An 18338-nucleotide genomic window follows, 5' to 3' on the forward strand; every position below is an offset into this window, starting at 1 on the left:
AAATGCAGAGTGCCAATGAGTGCCATGTTTTCTTCTTGCTGTATGTATGGAATTTTTGCTTACCCAGCCTAACAGTTTCTTCTCCAGTTCCAGAGAGAACAGGCTGTGTACCATTTCCACGGGCTTCTCCTTCTGCAGAATTTAGTCCATTCCTAGAATCAGCAGAGGATCTGGCTGCATTGTTTATTTTACGACTAGGAATACCTAAAAAGGAGAGAAGACAAATTTATTTCTAACTTAACCTTCCAAAAATGAAAACTATTACATTATAACAGAGAAACAAAAAAAATGTGAAATCTTCAGATAACAATAGTGGAAAAAATTAATTATAATAATAAAAAAGAAGATATGTTTCAATGAATTTGTGATATTTGCCACATTATAATAAATAAGAGTTACCATGTATGTTCCACTTTTACCTAGCTTTGGGTTACTAAGTCAATAGATCATCAGTTCAAACAGTCTGTGAGCCAGTGTTTACATTTACGTAGTTACCATGGGCAGGTTAACTATACTTTCAAGGGTCTGAACTCAGAGACTCATGCTAAACAGGCACTCTACCACTTGAGCCATTCTGCTAGTCCCTTTTTTTGGGGGGGTGAGGGGGTCCGGTAGTGGGGCCTGAACTCTGGATCTGGGCGCTGTCCCTCAGCTCTTCAGCTCAAGGCTAGCACTCTACCACTTGAGCCACAGCACCACTTCTGGCTTTTTTCTTTTTGCTTATGTGGTGCTGAGGAATCGAACCCAGGGCCTCATGCATGCAAGGCAAGCGCTCTACCACTGAGCCACCTTCCCAGCCCCTGCTAGTCCCTTTTTCTATAAGTTATGTTCCAGATAGGAAGGCCTGACTTTATCCCCATGTAAGCTTAGAATGTAACCCTATTTGTGCTTCCCTTTGTTCCTGGGGTAACAGGAACATACACTGCACCCAGCCATTTTGGTCTACTATATACAGCTTGACAGAAGTGCCCAGTCTTTGGCTGAGATGCAGTCTCACAAACTTTTATGCCCAGGCTAGCCCTGAACTGTAGTCCTTGCATATCTTGCCTCTCAATGAGCTAGAATTACAGACTTGAGTCACCATGCCTGGCTTCATGGAGAGCCTTTTTAAGTTAAACCTTACTTAGAAACCCACTATTATAGGCAAAGGCTTAAGTCTTCTAAACAAAGCAGGGCTGAGGAAATACTGACATCCTTACAGGGGCCCCCAAGTTCTACAAAATGAAGTCTGACAGCCAGCCCCTTACACACAAGTCAGTGGTATATGGGTCAGAACTAAGAAGATGCCATGAGATCTTTACTTCATAAAGTATATCTGGTCCATTACAGGAAAAGTTAGTGAAAGCCTATTCTAAAACAAGAATGTATAATAAGACTTCACTTTTGAAAAAAAAAATCCTAGCTGTCTATTTATAAAAAGAAGCCAAAATCAAGGAAGAGTTTTCCTTTTTCTATATTTGTAAGAATTTCTTAAAAGACTGAATAAAGTAAAGCCAAAATACCTGGTGGGGGCAAGTAACCATGAAAAAGGACACTGCCACAAGAGGACCGCTCCAGCTCTTCACACAGAAGCAGCCTTCTTACTAGAAACATGTCAAAGCAAACTTGTCAAGAGTACATGCAAACAGAAAAATACTGCTCCATTTTTATTTTCTCTAGTTAAAAAGGATAAGAAAAAAAAAAGAAATGGTCAAGTTAACTCAAAGTTGACAGTATCTTTTTACCATGAGCATCCATACAAACAAAGTTCTGAACTCCTCCAACAAATATTAGGACCTTATAGAAAACACGTTTAATTTGAGCAATGTTACTGCACAGTCAAATTATAAATGTAAACTACTGAGATACGGACACGTACCTATTCATCTACTAAGGGGCATCTGGGTTGGTTCCATATCTTAGCTATGGTAAATAATGCTGCAACAAATATAGTTGTGCTGGTAGCTTTAGTGTGGTCTTGTTTGTGATCATTTGGGTAAATGCTCAAAAGTGGGACTGCTGGGTCACAATGGAATTCTATGCCTCCATCAGAAAGAATGACATTGCCCCATTTGTTAGGAAATGGAAAGACTTGGAAAAAATTATGTTAAGTAAGCCAGGCCCAAAGAAACATAGGTCCTATGGTTTTCCTTATTTGCAATAACTAGTATATGTCTGAGTCAAGCAGAAAAGGTCAGATAAGTTGATGTTACGGAAAGGAACCCCAAGATAAATATTCAAATGTTTTTTTTCTTTCACGCGATTGTTTCTAACATATTTATAAGATGATTTCTTTGTTGCTTTGTATGTCCTTCCCCACGGTATAACCCCTACTTTCACTGTATTTGATGGTATAATTTGTGGTGGAGGGGAAGAGAAAAAAAAATCATTTAAATAGGAATACAGGTGGACCCATTGCAACAATGAGATGTACAAGTCATTATGTGGAAAAACGAACTTTACAACTTTGGTGAGGGGGGGAATCAGGTGGGGGGACCGGGGAGGGGGATAGGAAGGGATGGAAATGGGAAACAAAGGAGAAGGCAGCAATGCTTGATAAGAAATGTACTCATTACCTTGCCCATGCAATTGTAACCCCTCTGTACAGTATTTTCACAATAAAAAAAAAAAAAGAACACGTACCTAAAGGGGTGATTCCATAAAATTCTGCTTCGTGTCTGAGTACATTAATACTCACTCCCCTACAAAGAAACAAATGAATGTACGTTCTTTTTAACAGTGGCAATTTAAGATTATCATCTGAAGCAAAAGGAAGAAAATACTAAGTTATGTGGACCATGCTATAAAACCTTAAAGCTTACTTTTCTGTTAATATCTATTATCTAATATCCTTAAATCATAAAGTCTAAAATATGCATGTGAATTCACCATTTTGTCATAAAACCATTTTTATACTTAACCTGAAAACCATTCATATATAGATGACTTAGCTATACAGGTAAACAAACAAGAAGAATCTCACAAGATAAAGAACAGAGTGGAAACCATTCTTTTATAGAATTGCTTTTAGTTTATTAGTATAATCATTTCTACATGTATTTAATCTGAGCCTTGTGTATAAGCTTTCTAAAGGTTTGCTTTACTGCTGACCTATGAGCTTTATTCCTTCCACAATGCTTAGCGAAGTACATGTACAGCCATGTAATATGACATATGTGACGAATGAATAAAAGAAAAAGAAAAAAAATTTTTTTTTTTTTGGCCCAGTTGTGGGGCCTGAACTCTGGGCCTGGGCGCTGTCCCTCAGCTCTTCAGCTCAGGGCTAGCGCTCTACCAGTTGAGCCACAGCGCCACTTCTGGCTTTTTTCTTTTTGCTTAGGTGGTGCTGAGGAATCGAACCCAGGGCCTCATGCATGCAAGGCAAGCGCTCTACCACTGAGCCACCTTCCCAGCCCAGAAAAATATTTTTTTTAATTAGTTTAGCAAGGACTATCTTCAATCAGATGAAGATGATATTACTACATAGTTAAGACCATTAAGTAATAGGAAAATAAAAAGTAAACAAGTTTAAAATACTAATGATTAATTTTAGTTTTCAGTTATAATCTGCCCTTAAGATTGTACACATTCCCTGGCCTTAATAAATAAGTGTAACTGTGTTATTAACCTGTTCTCATTTGCGAACTGACTGTGACTAGTTTAATGTAAGAATGCTTAAAATATCCTGATTCCATTTCAAAACTGTTTGTGTTAACAGAACACAGCACTATCAGCAAGGTAGCTCACAACACAGATTACATTCTTGAAGAAGTAAGCCCCTCTCCTAGAAAGGACAAACAAGTATGGGCAATACCAAAAAACTTTATGCAAAGATCTAGAACACAGTTACTTGTTTTTGGTTTGCTTTTTAAAATTTATCTCTTCCCATCTTTGTAGAAGAGACTATTCAAAAAATTTAAATTTGCTAGGCTTTTTTTTAATGTGTGTATGTCTGAACTCAGGGCCTGGGCACTGTCCCAAAGGCTTCTTTGATTTTGTTGTTGTTGTTGTTTTACTCAAGGATAGCACTTTATTACTTGAGCCACAGCTCTACTTCCAACTTTTGGCTGGATAATTGGAGATAAGAGTCTCATTGACTTTCTTGCCCAGGACTGGCTTTGAACCAGAATCTTCAGTCTGTCTACTGAGTAGTTAGGATTACAGGCATGAGCCACCAGTGCCTGGCTAAATTTGGTAGGCTTTTCAAGTTTAAAAAAAAGAAAAAAAGAGAAAGTCCAGTAATGTGTAAGAAAAGCAGTCAATAAATACAGACTTTAAACTAATCCCTTTCATGGTTGATAAAATACTGTATTAGTCACAAAGACACTGACTTCCATAATCAAGTGATATGGGCAAAAATAATCTTATTCAAGAATTAGTAATATATTTAATGTTTCCTAGCTCCAAATAAGTCCACAATACAAAAAAATTCTCAAAAAAGAAAAAAGAAAAAGCTCCACCTTCTTTTACACATTTAGTAAACATCTATTTTGCATGTACTATATGCACTCAAGGAAAATAGCAGGGAATAAATCAAACCAAACTGTCTTTGCTATAGTGAGCTTGATTTTTAGTGAACATAAGCCAAAACAATCAAATCATACAAAGAAGCAACTAAAATTATCACCTAGATCTCCACAAATTGTATCTCAAAAAAATAGTAGCATGCCTTAAGAACAATAAAATACAAATTATTGCTTCCCAATAAAAACAAATTGTTGAAACAATCATTCAATTAGCTACACACACACACACACACACACACACACACACACACACACACACACACACACACACACACACACACACACACACACACACACACACACACACACACACACACACCCCCACCAACCAAGAGAAACATAAACATGCACATACAAAAATCATGCAGTAAACCCCTACTGTACACCAAACATGGTTCTGAGTTTTGGCAATATGTGCCAGTGGCCCTTAATTGAACTTACAGTCTTGTGAAGACATACCTGTGAAAAAGGAAGTGCCTAGAGCTAGTGCTGTGGTAATGATGGGACAGGGCAAAGAACATGCCAATAATCATGCTAAAGACCAGGAAGATGCTAAATGTTGTAATAGAAATTAAGCAAGACCAGATTATAAACAAAAACCTAAATCTTAAGTCCCATATGACATAACAAATAAGGGTTTTAAATAGAGTAGCAATCTGATCTCATACATATTTTCAGAGGATAATAACAGTTCAATATAGAAAATGAAGGGCCAGGCGCCGGTGGCTCACGCCTGTAATCCTAGCTACTCAGGAGGCTGAGATCTGAGGATCTTGGTTCAAAGTCAGCCTGGGCAGGAAAGTCTGTGAGACTCTTATCTCCAATAAACGACTAGAAAACCGCAAGTGGGGCTGTGGCTCAGGCAGTAGAGCATTCCCCTTGAACTGAAAAGCTGAGGGACAGCACCCAAGCCCAGAGTTCAATCCCCACTACCAACCAAAAAAAAAAAAAAAAACAAAGAAAGAAAAAGAAAGAAAGAAAAGAAAAGAAAATGAAATGAAATGAAGGAATACAACGCAGGGAAACTGCTCGAGAAGCTGTCGGGGTACTCTCACAAAAGAGGTGATGGTGGCCTCTACTCACTGGAAGTTTAATTGAGGACACAATCAAAATAAGTTTGGCAAATACCATATGTTGTTATTTGTGAAATAAAAACAGAAGCTGATTATTGCATAAAAGTGCAGAGTAGAATAGTGATTAGAGACAAGGAAGAGGGTAAAGGGAGAGAGAGGAGTATAGTGAACAAGTGATGATAGATAATCGGGGGAACCATTAATGTTACATAGCACAATAGGGCAACTATAATCTACAATTAACTACACACTTCTCTTCAGAAGGGTTTGAAGGTTCCAAGCCCACAGAAATGATAATATTTGATAAAGGTGTGGGAAAAGGGAGTAATAAAATAATTCTGATAGTTAAATAGTTTAAACATTTAAAATAATTTTGGAGCAGTGGCTCCTAAGAGTATCAGCCAGGAACAAAAGAGCCCAAGTGAAGCACCAACTTAAAGCTCCAGTATACACACACACATACCATACATAAATACACACACATACATACACACATATACATACATACATACACATACATACACACATACATACACACACACACATATACACAGAAGAAAGAAAAATGGTATCTGAAGAAACAGAAATGCTAACTGCCCTGATCTGATTATTATACATATACTGGATACATGAATCTAACTACAAAAGTAAACATCATAAATAAGTACATATATTGTGTCAATTAAAAAAAAGGCTCATGGGCTGGGGAAGGTGGCTCAGTGGTAGAGCGCTTGCCTTACATGCATGAGGCCCTGGGTTCGATTCCTCAGCACCACATAAGCAAAAAGAAAAAAGCCGGAAGTGGCGCTGTGGCTCCAGTGGTAGAGCACTAGCCTTGAGCTGAAGAGCTGAGGGACAGCGCCCAGGCCCAGAGTTCAGGCCCCACGACCGGACCCAAAAAAAAAAAAAAAAAAAAAAGGCTCAGAACACATTCTTTATTCATAAAATATATTCAAAATACACAGAATGCACTCTAAAAAGGATTAATTTCTTACCTTAAGTCTAGTTCTTTTGTCCGAAGAAAATTTAAAATGGGTGCAAATGCTGCTGGATCTCTATCAATAAATATCTACAAATGAAAATGCATTTTATTTTAAATTTTAAAAAATCAATGTTTACCTTCATTATCTGAAATACTAAGAAAGAACTAAGACTGAATTGTTTAAATATCCTACTTCAATGATTCCATTCTTAAAATGTTTCTAAATCAGAATGTAGTTGTAATTCTGCATTTAATTTGACAGTGTCCATTTTCTTATTTCTACTTACTGGCATTTAAGGGGAAAAAGACACCTGAGCAAACAATTTTATCTGAAAACTTAGAATTCAAGAAGTCCTTTGAAAACATTACAAATATCTTACATTGTAGAATCTGTTGGTGACAGTGACTAAGATAAACTGCAGATAAACTACAGTGACTCAGGTAATCCAAAAAGTAAGGATTTCATGCTACTATCCAAATTGTAAGAGAATTACTCTCACAACACTTTTACATTTACAGTTTACTACCTCAGTTTACTCAACAGTTGGGAAAGGGTGATGACAAAAAAAATATGTATTATTTAAACTAATAAATATAACACCACAGCATATACACGGGAAAGTAAAATCTTTAAGTGGGAAATACATACCTGATAGCAATTTAAGGCAATGTGTACAAACACTATTTTGAGTTGATTGCAAGAGGTCTAAACATAACTTGAAAACCATTTAATGCTACCTTAGCCAATTAATTAGATAGGGGAAGACTAGCAATAATAAAAACGTTTTATACTATGATCAAATATATATTTACAATTAGTAAAATTCTTCTGTTTGTATTTGAGTCCATCAGAAATTGAAGAAATGTCACAGATTTGTGGAGACCTTACTACTGATGAGGATGTTTAATAAACCCATATGGATATGTCGGCTTTATTACCTTATTTCATCTGAAAGTGTTACCACAGCAAATCAACATGACTGTCTTGCTGTCTCCACACCCTCATGTTGTTGCATGAACTATTTTTTGATTGAAATTTTAGAGGCCTATACTTTCCTCTCTAGGCCATTACTAGTAAGTTCATAAGGCTATTTCCCCCCCAAAAAATTTAAAAGGTAGTACCTTATTAATCTGATGTTTCTTATTCTGTCCATTTCTACTATTGCCAATATAACATTATATCCTACCACTTCTTTAATCATGAATACCTAAAATTGCTGCATACAACAGCTCCTATTTAGTAGTCTCTTTCCTGCTTAGATACATTAAACATGGCAAGAAATATATATATTATGTATACACACATATGTATGTACATGTATTTATGTATATTATATAACTTCCATTTAGTGATGATTAAAATGCTAGTATTCTTACTCATTGCATACTAGGAATTAAACATCAATTACATTAGAAATAAATATCAACATTATATACTCACAGCACCAGTTTCATCTCGAAGTGTTGAAATTCTTCCACTCAGCAAACTAGAAGCCATTAAAATAAGTTAGTTTTTGAAATCTAAGCATGAATAGATTATTTTTTTATCATATGTCTAAAACCAATACCAGCGAGTTTTCTGTCACCAACTTAACATATTTCTACTTTAGCCAGGCCTCCTGGTGCAAACCTATCATCCTAATACATAGGAGAAATGAACATAGGGTTCCAAGGCAGACTATGCTAAAGAGCAAGACTTTTGTCTCTCCATCAAAACCAAAATCAAACGGGTCTATTTCAAGCACTAACACTTAGAAGCCAAGTATAGTGGTTTACATCTCAAATTCTAACACTCAGGACACAGAGGAAGCCAGAGAATCAAGAGTTCAATGATAATAGGGGCGACAATAGTAACATGTCTCAAAAAAAAAACAAAACACATTTTCCTCATGGGGTGTATGTATATGTATGTGTATGTGTGTGTGTGTTTGTGTGTGTATGTATGCATGTATGTGTGTGCATCCTGTGGCTAGAACTCAGGGCCTAGACACAGTCCTTGAGCTTTTGCTCAAGGCTAGTGCTCTATCAGGTGAGCCACAGCTCTGCGTCCAGCTTTTTGGTAGTTTATTGGACTTTTGTGCACAGGCTGGATTAAAACTGCAATCCTCAGATCACAACCTCTAGAGGAGCCAGGATTACAGGCATGAACCACTGTACCTGGCCATTTTTCATTCAAAAAAAAAACGCTTTTATGACAAGAAAAATCAAATGTGTAATATAATAAAGAATTATATAAATTACCTTGAAAAAAAAGAATCTGGAATCCACATAAGAGTCTGCCTTGAGGTACTAAATCTGCAAATGAAAATTACTTAGTATTATAAATGAGAACAAAATTTGAAATTTCAGTATTAACTTGTTTTAATATGCTGGCTAATGATTACAGCCATAACTATAGGTATATAAACTTTATTACATTTAACATATCTAAACTTTACTATTTTCATTTCAGAGCTAAGATTATTCCAAGGAGGTCTCAGCAAAATCAAATAATTATTTCTCCACCTTATAATATTTCATAAACACAACTTTGGTTCAGATTCTCTCATCTCTCCAAACTTGCTTTTTTTCCTGTAATAGCCAGGAGTCTAATATCGCTAAACAGCTCTTCACTGTCTTGTTGGTGTCTTTACCCTAGCCTGATCGGTTTCTTCAGGTCTCAATCCACCTTTTATTGATACCATTAAGGCCTACCAAAGCTGTAATGTTTTCCCAAGTATTCTAATTCATATTACTTGTTTTCTTTTTTGTTTTTCAGTACTGGGGTTTAAACTGAGGGCCTCTCAAGGCATTCTATTACCAAGCCCTGCCAGCCCCTTTTTTGCACTGGTTATTTTGAGATAAGGTCTCAAACCTTTTCCCAAGCACGGTATTGAACCACAATTCCCATGATCTCAGCTTCTAGATTAGCGAGGATAATAGGCATAGGCCATTCTGCTCATTTTATATTACTCATCTGAGCTCATATTAACTCCATTACAAATTATGCATTCAAAATTAATTTTATATTTACCTAATAGTTGGGCTATTTGCAAAAGTTGCTTCATTCACTCAAAAATCTCTCAGCAACGCTGGGTAATGATGGGTCATTCCTGTAATTCTAGCTGCATGAGAGGGTGAGGTTGGAAGGATCAAAGTTGGAGGACTAAAGTCCAAGGATAGCATGGGCAAAAAGTTCTCGAAATCCCTTATCAACTGACAGCTGGGCATGGTGGTAAATGCTTTTCATCCTGAGATTCTTTACTGAGATCAGGAGGATGGAGGTTTGAGGCCATACTGGGCAGCAAAGAGTCTTATGGAAGACTCTATCTCAATGGAAGAAGTTGAACATGGTGCATGCACGTGTCATCCCAGCTATAACAGCAAAGCTAAAATTGGTGGATAATGATTCAGGCACTACCCAGGCAAGAACATGTTGCCTAGCAAGCCTGAAGTCCTGACTTCTAACCACAATACCATAAAGAAAACAAACCACTCTTTATTTTGAGGCTAACAACCACTTGATTAAGTCTTATTATCATCAATTCTGGGGAGAGGGAGTTTATCAAAGTACAGGTAACAGACTGGAAAAACAAATTACCAATGAATTTCATATGTCAGTTTAAGTGTTAAGTAGTTTCTTAGGCTCACTAATCTGATTTAAAAGGGAGGTTGAGGCAGGAAAATGGGTAATTTCCAGGGTCGTCAGCTGGGATACATCAAGTTCAAGGACAGCCTAAGTTGCATAGTGAAAACAAAAGAGCAAATGAGAGGAACTAAAGCTGTATTCAATAAAACATGAACATCTTTCTCTTAGCAAGCAAGACAAAATAAAGATCGCCACTAGTCACAGAAAATTTACCTGACCAATTAAATAAAGGAAATCAGACAGGTAAATTGAAAGACCTCAAGGATCACCGTAAGAAAGATTCACTGTTGTGCAACATCAAAGTAATTCCAAAAGATCAATGCCCCAAAAGAAATATGTTGGCCATAAATAACCATTAGAAGAAACCAGAGTAGGAACATCGAGTGAATGAGAACACTGTCTTTAGTAAAACAAATACAAGACCTATTTTTGTGAGCTCTATTCCATTGTTGCATCTATCATTACCTGCAATATTCTCATATAATGGTGGAGGGGGGGATTCACGTCCTACATTAGGAGGCATAAATCTTCATGATTGGTATGTTCAGCATGCAGTAACTTTGTTTTGCAGGTAAAAAAGGTAACAAAGAATGAAGTATTACTGTTTCTTAGACTGAATTTCCTAGCCCATTCAGAAAGCTGAAGGATTAAAACACTCCACATGGTTGCCATTTTTTCATTTCTTAAAGACACCGGTTAGGAGTTGAGATGTGTAAAGGCTGTCTGCCTGTCTGTCTGGGAGGCTGTCCGGGACGCTTATCCCCCACTGCGCCTGATGGTCAACGCACCCTTCCTTCCAACACAGACAGCTGGGCAAACTCCCTTTTCTGAGAAAGGTGACTCATAAGTCATGGCAAGTACACAAAAAAAAATGCCTTTTCCCTCCCAGTGAGCTTCATCCAAAGCACACAGAGGAAGCAGGGAAGGCCTGAGCGAGGATAAAGACGGCCTTTCACAGTCCGTGTGCAGGACCAGCATCCACAAAGGTCCCCACAATTAACTCCTCGACCGCAGGTGGTTGTTGTTGTTTGTTGTTGTTGTTGTTGTTTGGAGTGGGGGGGGGAGCAGGGAGTCACACTACAAGTAGAAACTGAGTCTCAACTCCAGGCCCCAAGAAGTTCCCCAAAGGCAACCACGCCCCACCAGGGCAGGCTGCGCACCGAAACTCGTGCGCCCAGGGAACCTTGGCAAGCAACTCTGCGCGTGTCTGCCGGAGTGCACGGGGGCCCGGGCGAGGCCGGGGCGAACCCAGGACACGACAGGCTTCGGCAGAGACGGCGCCTGAAACCCACCCGGGGGACGCGAGCCCAGCCGGCCCAGCCCGCCGGCGCTTCCCCGGGCCCGGCTTCCCCAGGCCGGGCTCCCCGGGCCGGCTTCCCCGGGCCGGCTTCCCCGGGCTTGGCTTCCCCGGGCTTGGCTTCCCCGGGCCTGGCTTCCCCGGGCTTGGCTTCCCCGGGCTTGGCTTCCCCGGGCCTGGCTTCCCCGGGCTTGGCTTCCCCGGGCTTGGCTTCCCCGGGCCGGCTTCCCCGGGCCGGCTTCCCCGGGCTTGGCTTCCCCGGGCCGGCTTCCCCGGGCCTGGCTTCCCCGGGCCTGGCTTCCCCGGGCCGGCTTCCCCAGGCCTGGCTTCCCCGGGCCCGGCTGGCCTTCCACACCGGCATCCGCTCGGGCCCGGGGCGCGGGGCCCGGCCGTTCCGGGCGGCCGCCCAGCCACCTGTCCCTCACCAACTGCAGGCCCGCGCGCACCCCGTCCCGCCCCGGTGGGGACCCCGCACGCGCCCGGCGCCCCGCGCCCGACCCGGGGCCTGGGGCTCACTCACCCGGGGTCCCCGGATTTACCCGGCCCCCGGGGCTCACCTGGTCCCCCCCACGTTCAGCTGCACGATCTCCCCGCTGCCCGCCGCCGCCGCGGCCAGGCCGCCGCAGGGCCCGCCCGCCATGTCGGGCAGCTCGGGGCGCGATCGCCGCGCCGCTTCCACCGCCGGGGCCGCGGGGCCCGGAGCGGGAGGCGGCGGCGGCGGCGGCGGCGGCCGCGGGGCCAGCGGGGCGGCGGCGGGAGCGCGGGAGGCGCGCGGGGCCTCCTCCACCTTCCCCGGGTCCGGTGGGACTCGCTCGCGTCCCCCTCGGGCCCCTCCGGCTCTCGCGGCCTGCCAGCCGCCGGGCCGCCCGGGCCTCTCCTCAGAGCGCGGCCGCCAGCGTCGCCGCCGCCACCGCCTGGGCGGCCGCCGCCGCCGCCAGCTGCCTGCGCGGAGGGGTCACCGCGCGGGACAAAATTCCGCAGCGTTCGCCTTTCGCGCGTGACGGCGCCGGGGAGGGAGGAGGCGGGGAAGGAAGGGCGGGGAGGGAGGACGGGGAGGGGGGGAGGGGGCGGAGCTTCCCGACGCCCGGGGAAGGGCTGCAGGGAGGATTCCGGATCGCGTTCCCACCCTGGGCCTGTTCATCTGGAGGGAAGGCCAGGCTGAGCAAACTGTCCTGAGCGTCCTTCTGCAACGTGGCCAGGGACAAGCATAGAAAAAGGTAGAAGTTGATGCCTAAATGCTGTGAAAATTGGAGGAATTTAGCACCTTGGGATGCTTTACCTAAACGTCCATTCCCATCCTCCCCCCCTCCCCAACCCGGTTTTACTTTTTGATTTTTAATTAGGCAGAAAGGAAACAGACAAAGCCCCAAAACTCTTGGGTTAGTTAAATGTCCAACCACATGTTCTTGGAATACAATATACATTTAACTGATGTGAGATACAGGTAATAGACACAATATCAATATACTATCTTGCTTCTAACATTGGGTATATAAGAGCCCAAAACCTTAGAGACCACTACATTATATGTTTTACATGTCTCACCACAATAACTGGTATCAGCTTATAAAAGCCAACAGTGTTTCAGAGGTCACTAGTTTGTGATGCTGAATTCTCAGCACAAATTGTATTTTATTACAGTTTTACTGTTATAGTTCAAAATGATAACCTATAAGATGGTAAGTTTTTTTTCAAAATGATGATCTATAAGATGGTACAGTTTATTATTATTATTATTATTATTATTATTATTATTTTAATTCTGATGACAAATACCAGTGAGATAAAATGCTTTACCCAGGTTTGACTTAAAAGAGGAGAGCAAGGGGCTGGGAAGATGGCTCAGTGGTAGAGTGCTTGCCTTGCATGCCTGAGGCCCTGGGTTCGATTCCTCAGCACCACATAAGCAAAAAAGAAAAAAAGCCGGAGGTGGCGCTATGGCTCAAGTGGTAGAGCGCTAGCCTTGAGCTGAAGAGCTGAGGGACAGCGCCCAGGCCCAGAGTTCAGGCCCCACTACTGGACCCAAAAAAAAAAAAAAGAGGAGAGCAATACATGTAAATATAAGAGACATACTATTTATCCCTGCTCATGATGATAAGCCTAGTAATAATAAATGGTTAATTTGCGTTTATCAAGGGTTTTTTTCCAATATTTTCTGTCATTTATCTTCACAACCTATATTGTGACTATTTATAAAACAGAAAACTTTGTCTTAAAATGATCAGAACACTTGCTGAGAATTACAGGGCTGGGATGTGGCAGAGCAGGATTTTGTTGAACTCAGGGCCTCTGTTACCCACCCATAGGCTCTGTATGACACTTCTCATCCTCACTTCAGAGTGGCAAGATTGGTAACTGCCAGAGGAACAAACTAAGAATCCTTCCTATTTTGCAGTGCTAGTTGTCTTTGCCTTCACCCATACTATATGGACTTTAGCAGGAACTAGAATCTTGTTTTCAAATTTCTGGGATAAAATTAGGTGGTAAAACCACCATTTAATTTCCCATAGGCCCATAACTTGAGAGAACTACAAAGAACCCTTGCTAGCCACTATTTATCTTAATGATTTTAAGGGACAAGTTGTGTTAGCCCAATGAGTCCCTTCCCATAGCTTAGCATGCTCCTTCCCCTTCCCATAGCTAAACATGTTCCTTTCCTAGGCAACACTAGGCCCATTTAGTAAAGGCAGTAAACAACCAGCCTTCAATCCTGAGCATGGAGGCCAGAGAAGTGGCCAGAGTGGAACAGGGTTAGATACTGGCAAGTTGAGAATTCAAACCATCAATAAGATACCAGGCAGTGAAAGGCCTGTAAGTCATTGACCCCATCATCCTTGGCTAGAGCATGACCCCATGTCTGAGGTTCACCATAAAAACAGCACCAAATTTGTGGCTGCCAGAGTACTCAGCAACTAGGAGCTATCCAGTGTCTTTGGAGCATGACTGAGACCTCTGAGCATAGGACCTGAGGCCCACAAAACTACATTTGAAAAAAGAAAAGAAGACTATGTAGGATATGAACGAGGAATTCATAAAGACATAGACATCTTGAAGAAAAATCATACTTGAGTTTAGAAAATAAAAAGCTCAGGAAGTCAAATTAAAAACACTGTGGAAAGTCTCACTAATGGAATGGATAAATTTGAAGACAGAATATCAAGGCTTAAGGAGAGCACATATGTAATAGAACAGTTAAATGAAATTGTTTTAAATTAAGAAATATGAATGGAACATACAAAACCTCTGGTATACGATTAGGACACCAAGAACACCAAGAACTGTGGCATAGGAGGAAAAGAAGTAAAAGCTACAGGAATAGAAAATATATTCAATAAAATAGTAGAAGAAAAGTTCCTTATTTACTTAGTGCCCATCTAGGTATAGGAGGTCCTTAGTGCACCCAACATACCAGACCAGAAAAATAATCATCCCCAAACATATTTAGTTAAAATAATTCTGGAAAATCTGAAGTCTACATAGAGAAAACTGAATCTTGATCTCTATCTCTTACCCCTACTAATGTCAATTCAAAGAGGATCAAGGATCTTAATGTAAGACCTAGAACTCTGAAACTACTACAAGAATATAGAAAGCACTAGAATATTCTGGCATAGATAGTAATTTCCTGAATAGAACATAAATAGCTCAGCTAGTAAAAGCAAGGATTGGCAAGCAGAATTGCATCAACCAAAAATGCTTTTGTACTGCAAAAGAAGGAGTTACTAGACTGAGGAGACAACCTATAGAATTCAAGAAGAATTTTTTGCCAGTTATATATCTGACAATAGGTTATAACCAGAACATACCAGGAACACAAAAATCCAACAACCCAACTAGTAAATGTACAATGAAATAAACAGACAATTCTTGAAAAATATATAGATAGCCAATAAATACATGAAGAAAATCTCAACATCCTTAGACTTAAAGAAAAATGCAAAATCAAAAGGGCATTGAGATGTCATCTCACTTCAGTCAAAATGGCCATCAACAGGAACACAACCAATAGTAAATGCTTGATCAGGAATGCTTAGGGGAAATTTTTCATGTACATTGCTGATAAGAATGGAAACCATTATGGAAGTCAGTATGGAAATTCCTCAAAAAACTAAAAATAGAACTACCATACTATCCAGTGATACCACTTGAGTATATTTACAGAAGAATATCTACCTGGATACAACAGAGTCACTTGCACAACTATCGTCCTTGCCGCAATAACAATTGTACAACTATAGAAAGACCCCAAATGCCCTACAACCAATGAATGGCTCAAGAAAATATAGTACAAATCAACAACAAAATATTATTCAGCCATAATGATTGAAATTACGTCATTTCCAGAGAAATAGATGGAAGTGGAGAACATGATCTTAAGCAAAGTAAGTGAGATTCCAAAGGACAAAGGCCACAATTTCACATGTTTTCTCTCCTATGTGAATGCTACACCTAAAAGATACACATAGAAGTAATTACACACAGGTTCATGTATAGATGTATAGAGACCATGCTGAAGATGATGGGAAGGGAGACTATTAGAGGGCAAGCAATACTGATAAACATAAAAACTGATAAACATTTTAATTCACATAATTTGTGAATTAAAATAAAGAAATAAAACTCAATGAAGCTGTTGTAGTGGGGATGAGGGAAATGAGAGATAAGTGAGGGGGGTAAGTGAAACCCCTTTGAACAATTATCATGCAATAAAGAAATGTACAGAAATGAGAAACAGGCACTTTCTGGTATGGAGTCACTAGTAGAAGGGGGAAGACCAATGGAGAGGGTGAAGGAGGTTAAGCATAGCCAAAATTACTTGATATACATTTTGTACCTGAGGCATGTGAAGGTTATTTTGGGAATCAGGAGGGCAATGAGAGAGAGTAACAGCAACCAACATTCCAGTGATGCAATCGTGTGATCAGAGATGGAGGAGCATGTTGTGGATGCAAATATGTTATCAATCTCTGTTATGTGCTACGCCTTTTCTTACACTGCCTTTAAACTTTAGTATGGTGCTGGTGCATAATTACATTTTGGTACTTATAACTAATTTGGATACTTTTTCATATGAAAATGAGTTATACATGGTTTGAATAGATAGTATTTTGTTACTTGTTAAACCAAGGGAGTTTTGTAAAAGGTGTATATCTATATATGTTTATGAAAAGAAATAGAAATTGAATTTTTAAAAACCATCAAAATAAGCCACACACAAGAAAGTTTCTCATGGCACAACTGCACACACACACACACACACACACACACACACACACACACACACACACACACACACACACACACTCACAGCTCAACACATAAATGGTTTCTTGATTCCGTAATGCATGGATGCCACATCATTTTCTATCTCAGCCAAGGTATATTTGTACAATATTCCTTTGGACTGGTGTCCCCATGTAAAATCAGCCCCTTGGTAGCTGCACGTAACCAGTTGAAGATTGAGGAATAACATCTTTTAAGTGCTCAGTCATCAAACTTTGGCCAAAAATTCTGCATTTCTATGATTTAAAAAAAAAAAGTTTCCTAGATCTTAGGTAATGAAAACCTGTAAACTTTTGCAAAGAATTTGCAACTTGTCTACAGCAATACAATGTAAACCCTTAGAGAACCATTTACGAAGAGGGGAGAATGTAATTATTTCTCCACTTGCTAGCTATCCATCTCCAAATAAGGACCAACTAAAACTCGTTACCACCCATGACTTAAGAAATAAAATCCTCAGAAATATCAGCAGGAAGGAATTTGAATCCTTTCTCTGCACAACTGTAACTTATCCCTATGCTTTTTTACTCCATTAAATTGGTTGCCAATGAGCAACTCAAAGAATTAATTGTAGTAAACTACACATAATATAAAACTTACTATCTTAGCAATTTTAAGTGAACAGTCTCACTGTTTGCGGTGCAAGTATCTCTTTTATCTTAGGATACTAGAATTGTGTGTCCATTCAACAATATCCCATTTTTCCAGCCCTTAGAAACCATCCTTTTACCACCTGAGTCTGTGAATTTGACCAAGTTCCTCATATAAAAAGATCCGCACATGTCTGGAGGAAGAAGGTGGAGGAGAAGCTGGAGGTTAAACAAGCTCTCTCAGAGAAAGTAGTTTTAGTGTTCCAATTAACAGTCCTAGCCTAGAGAATCCACCAAGTGTGCCATCACAGTACAGAGTTTGGCCAGAGAGGAAAATCCAGGTAGCTTGGTCAAGGAGATGGTGTCTACAGAGGCTGCAGTGGTTGCTGCCGTGGCCACCAGTGGCCACCATATCAACAGAGAGAGCCTGGGACAAAGGCGCCAGATGCAGTGTGCGAGCAGATTCTACTCACCACTAGCAAGAACTGACAAGGAGCAGAAATCCTCATCCTGCTGATCACAGACCATGGACAGCCCAGAAACCAAGAGGCTGGTGTGAGTACAACCAAGACATCCTCACTCCTTCTCAAGGAGCAGCGGTGGGAAGGTAGCACCTCCCCCTCCACAAGAGAAGAACTCCATCTTTGATACTGACAAAGGCCTGGCTGGAGCAGCTAGCTCCAACTAAGGTCTTAGAAGAAAACAATAGGAGCTATTCAACAGGTCACAGGAACTGGATCTGACCTTCCAGTCTCAACTCCACCCAGTAGAAAGTTGCCCTTTCCAGGCAGAAAAAGCTCTGCCCCTGGAGGAGTGACTACCTCCACTGGTTAAACAGAGCCGGAGGCTACCCCTCCCCACTGCAGCCTAGGCAGCACGCCAGGCAGCAGGAGGGATAAAAGACAAACAATTGAAACTAAGTAAACATAAATCCTGAGAATGGCTCCAGGCTGGGCTCTATGAGTGTCTAGCCCCTCAGA

At 40.9% G+C, this 18338-nt stretch overlaps 1 protein-coding gene across 1 annotated transcript in view; it reads right to left on the bottom strand.

Annotated features, from left to right (window-relative positions):
* Positions 1-12165, bottom strand: part of Kctd3 (potassium channel tetramerization domain containing 3) — a 37226-nt gene extending 25061 nt beyond the window's left edge. Inside the window, exons 1-7 of the mRNA XM_070041501.1 lie at positions 12043-12165; positions 8802-8855; positions 8002-8047; positions 6574-6647; positions 2623-2681; positions 1503-1583; positions 64-204 (exon numbers count right to left, since the gene is read on the bottom strand). Coding sequence (XP_069897602.1) covers positions 64-204; positions 1503-1583; positions 2623-2681; positions 6574-6647; positions 8002-8047; positions 8802-8855; positions 12043-12125 — 538 coding nt within the window. The 5' untranslated portion in view covers positions 12126-12165. The remainder of the gene's footprint in view (positions 1-63; positions 205-1502; positions 1584-2622; positions 2682-6573; positions 6648-8001; positions 8048-8801; positions 8856-12042) is intronic.
* Positions 12166-18338: the final 6173 nt, after the last annotated feature.

The sequence above is a fragment of the Dipodomys merriami genome, unplaced genomic scaffold (genome assembly GCF_024711535.1).
Source record: "Dipodomys merriami isolate MVZ:Mamm:240054 unplaced genomic scaffold, mDipMer1.0.p SCAF_31, whole genome shotgun sequence".
In the NCBI taxonomy this organism is placed as follows: domain Eukaryota; kingdom Metazoa; phylum Chordata; class Mammalia; order Rodentia; family Heteromyidae; genus Dipodomys; species Dipodomys merriami.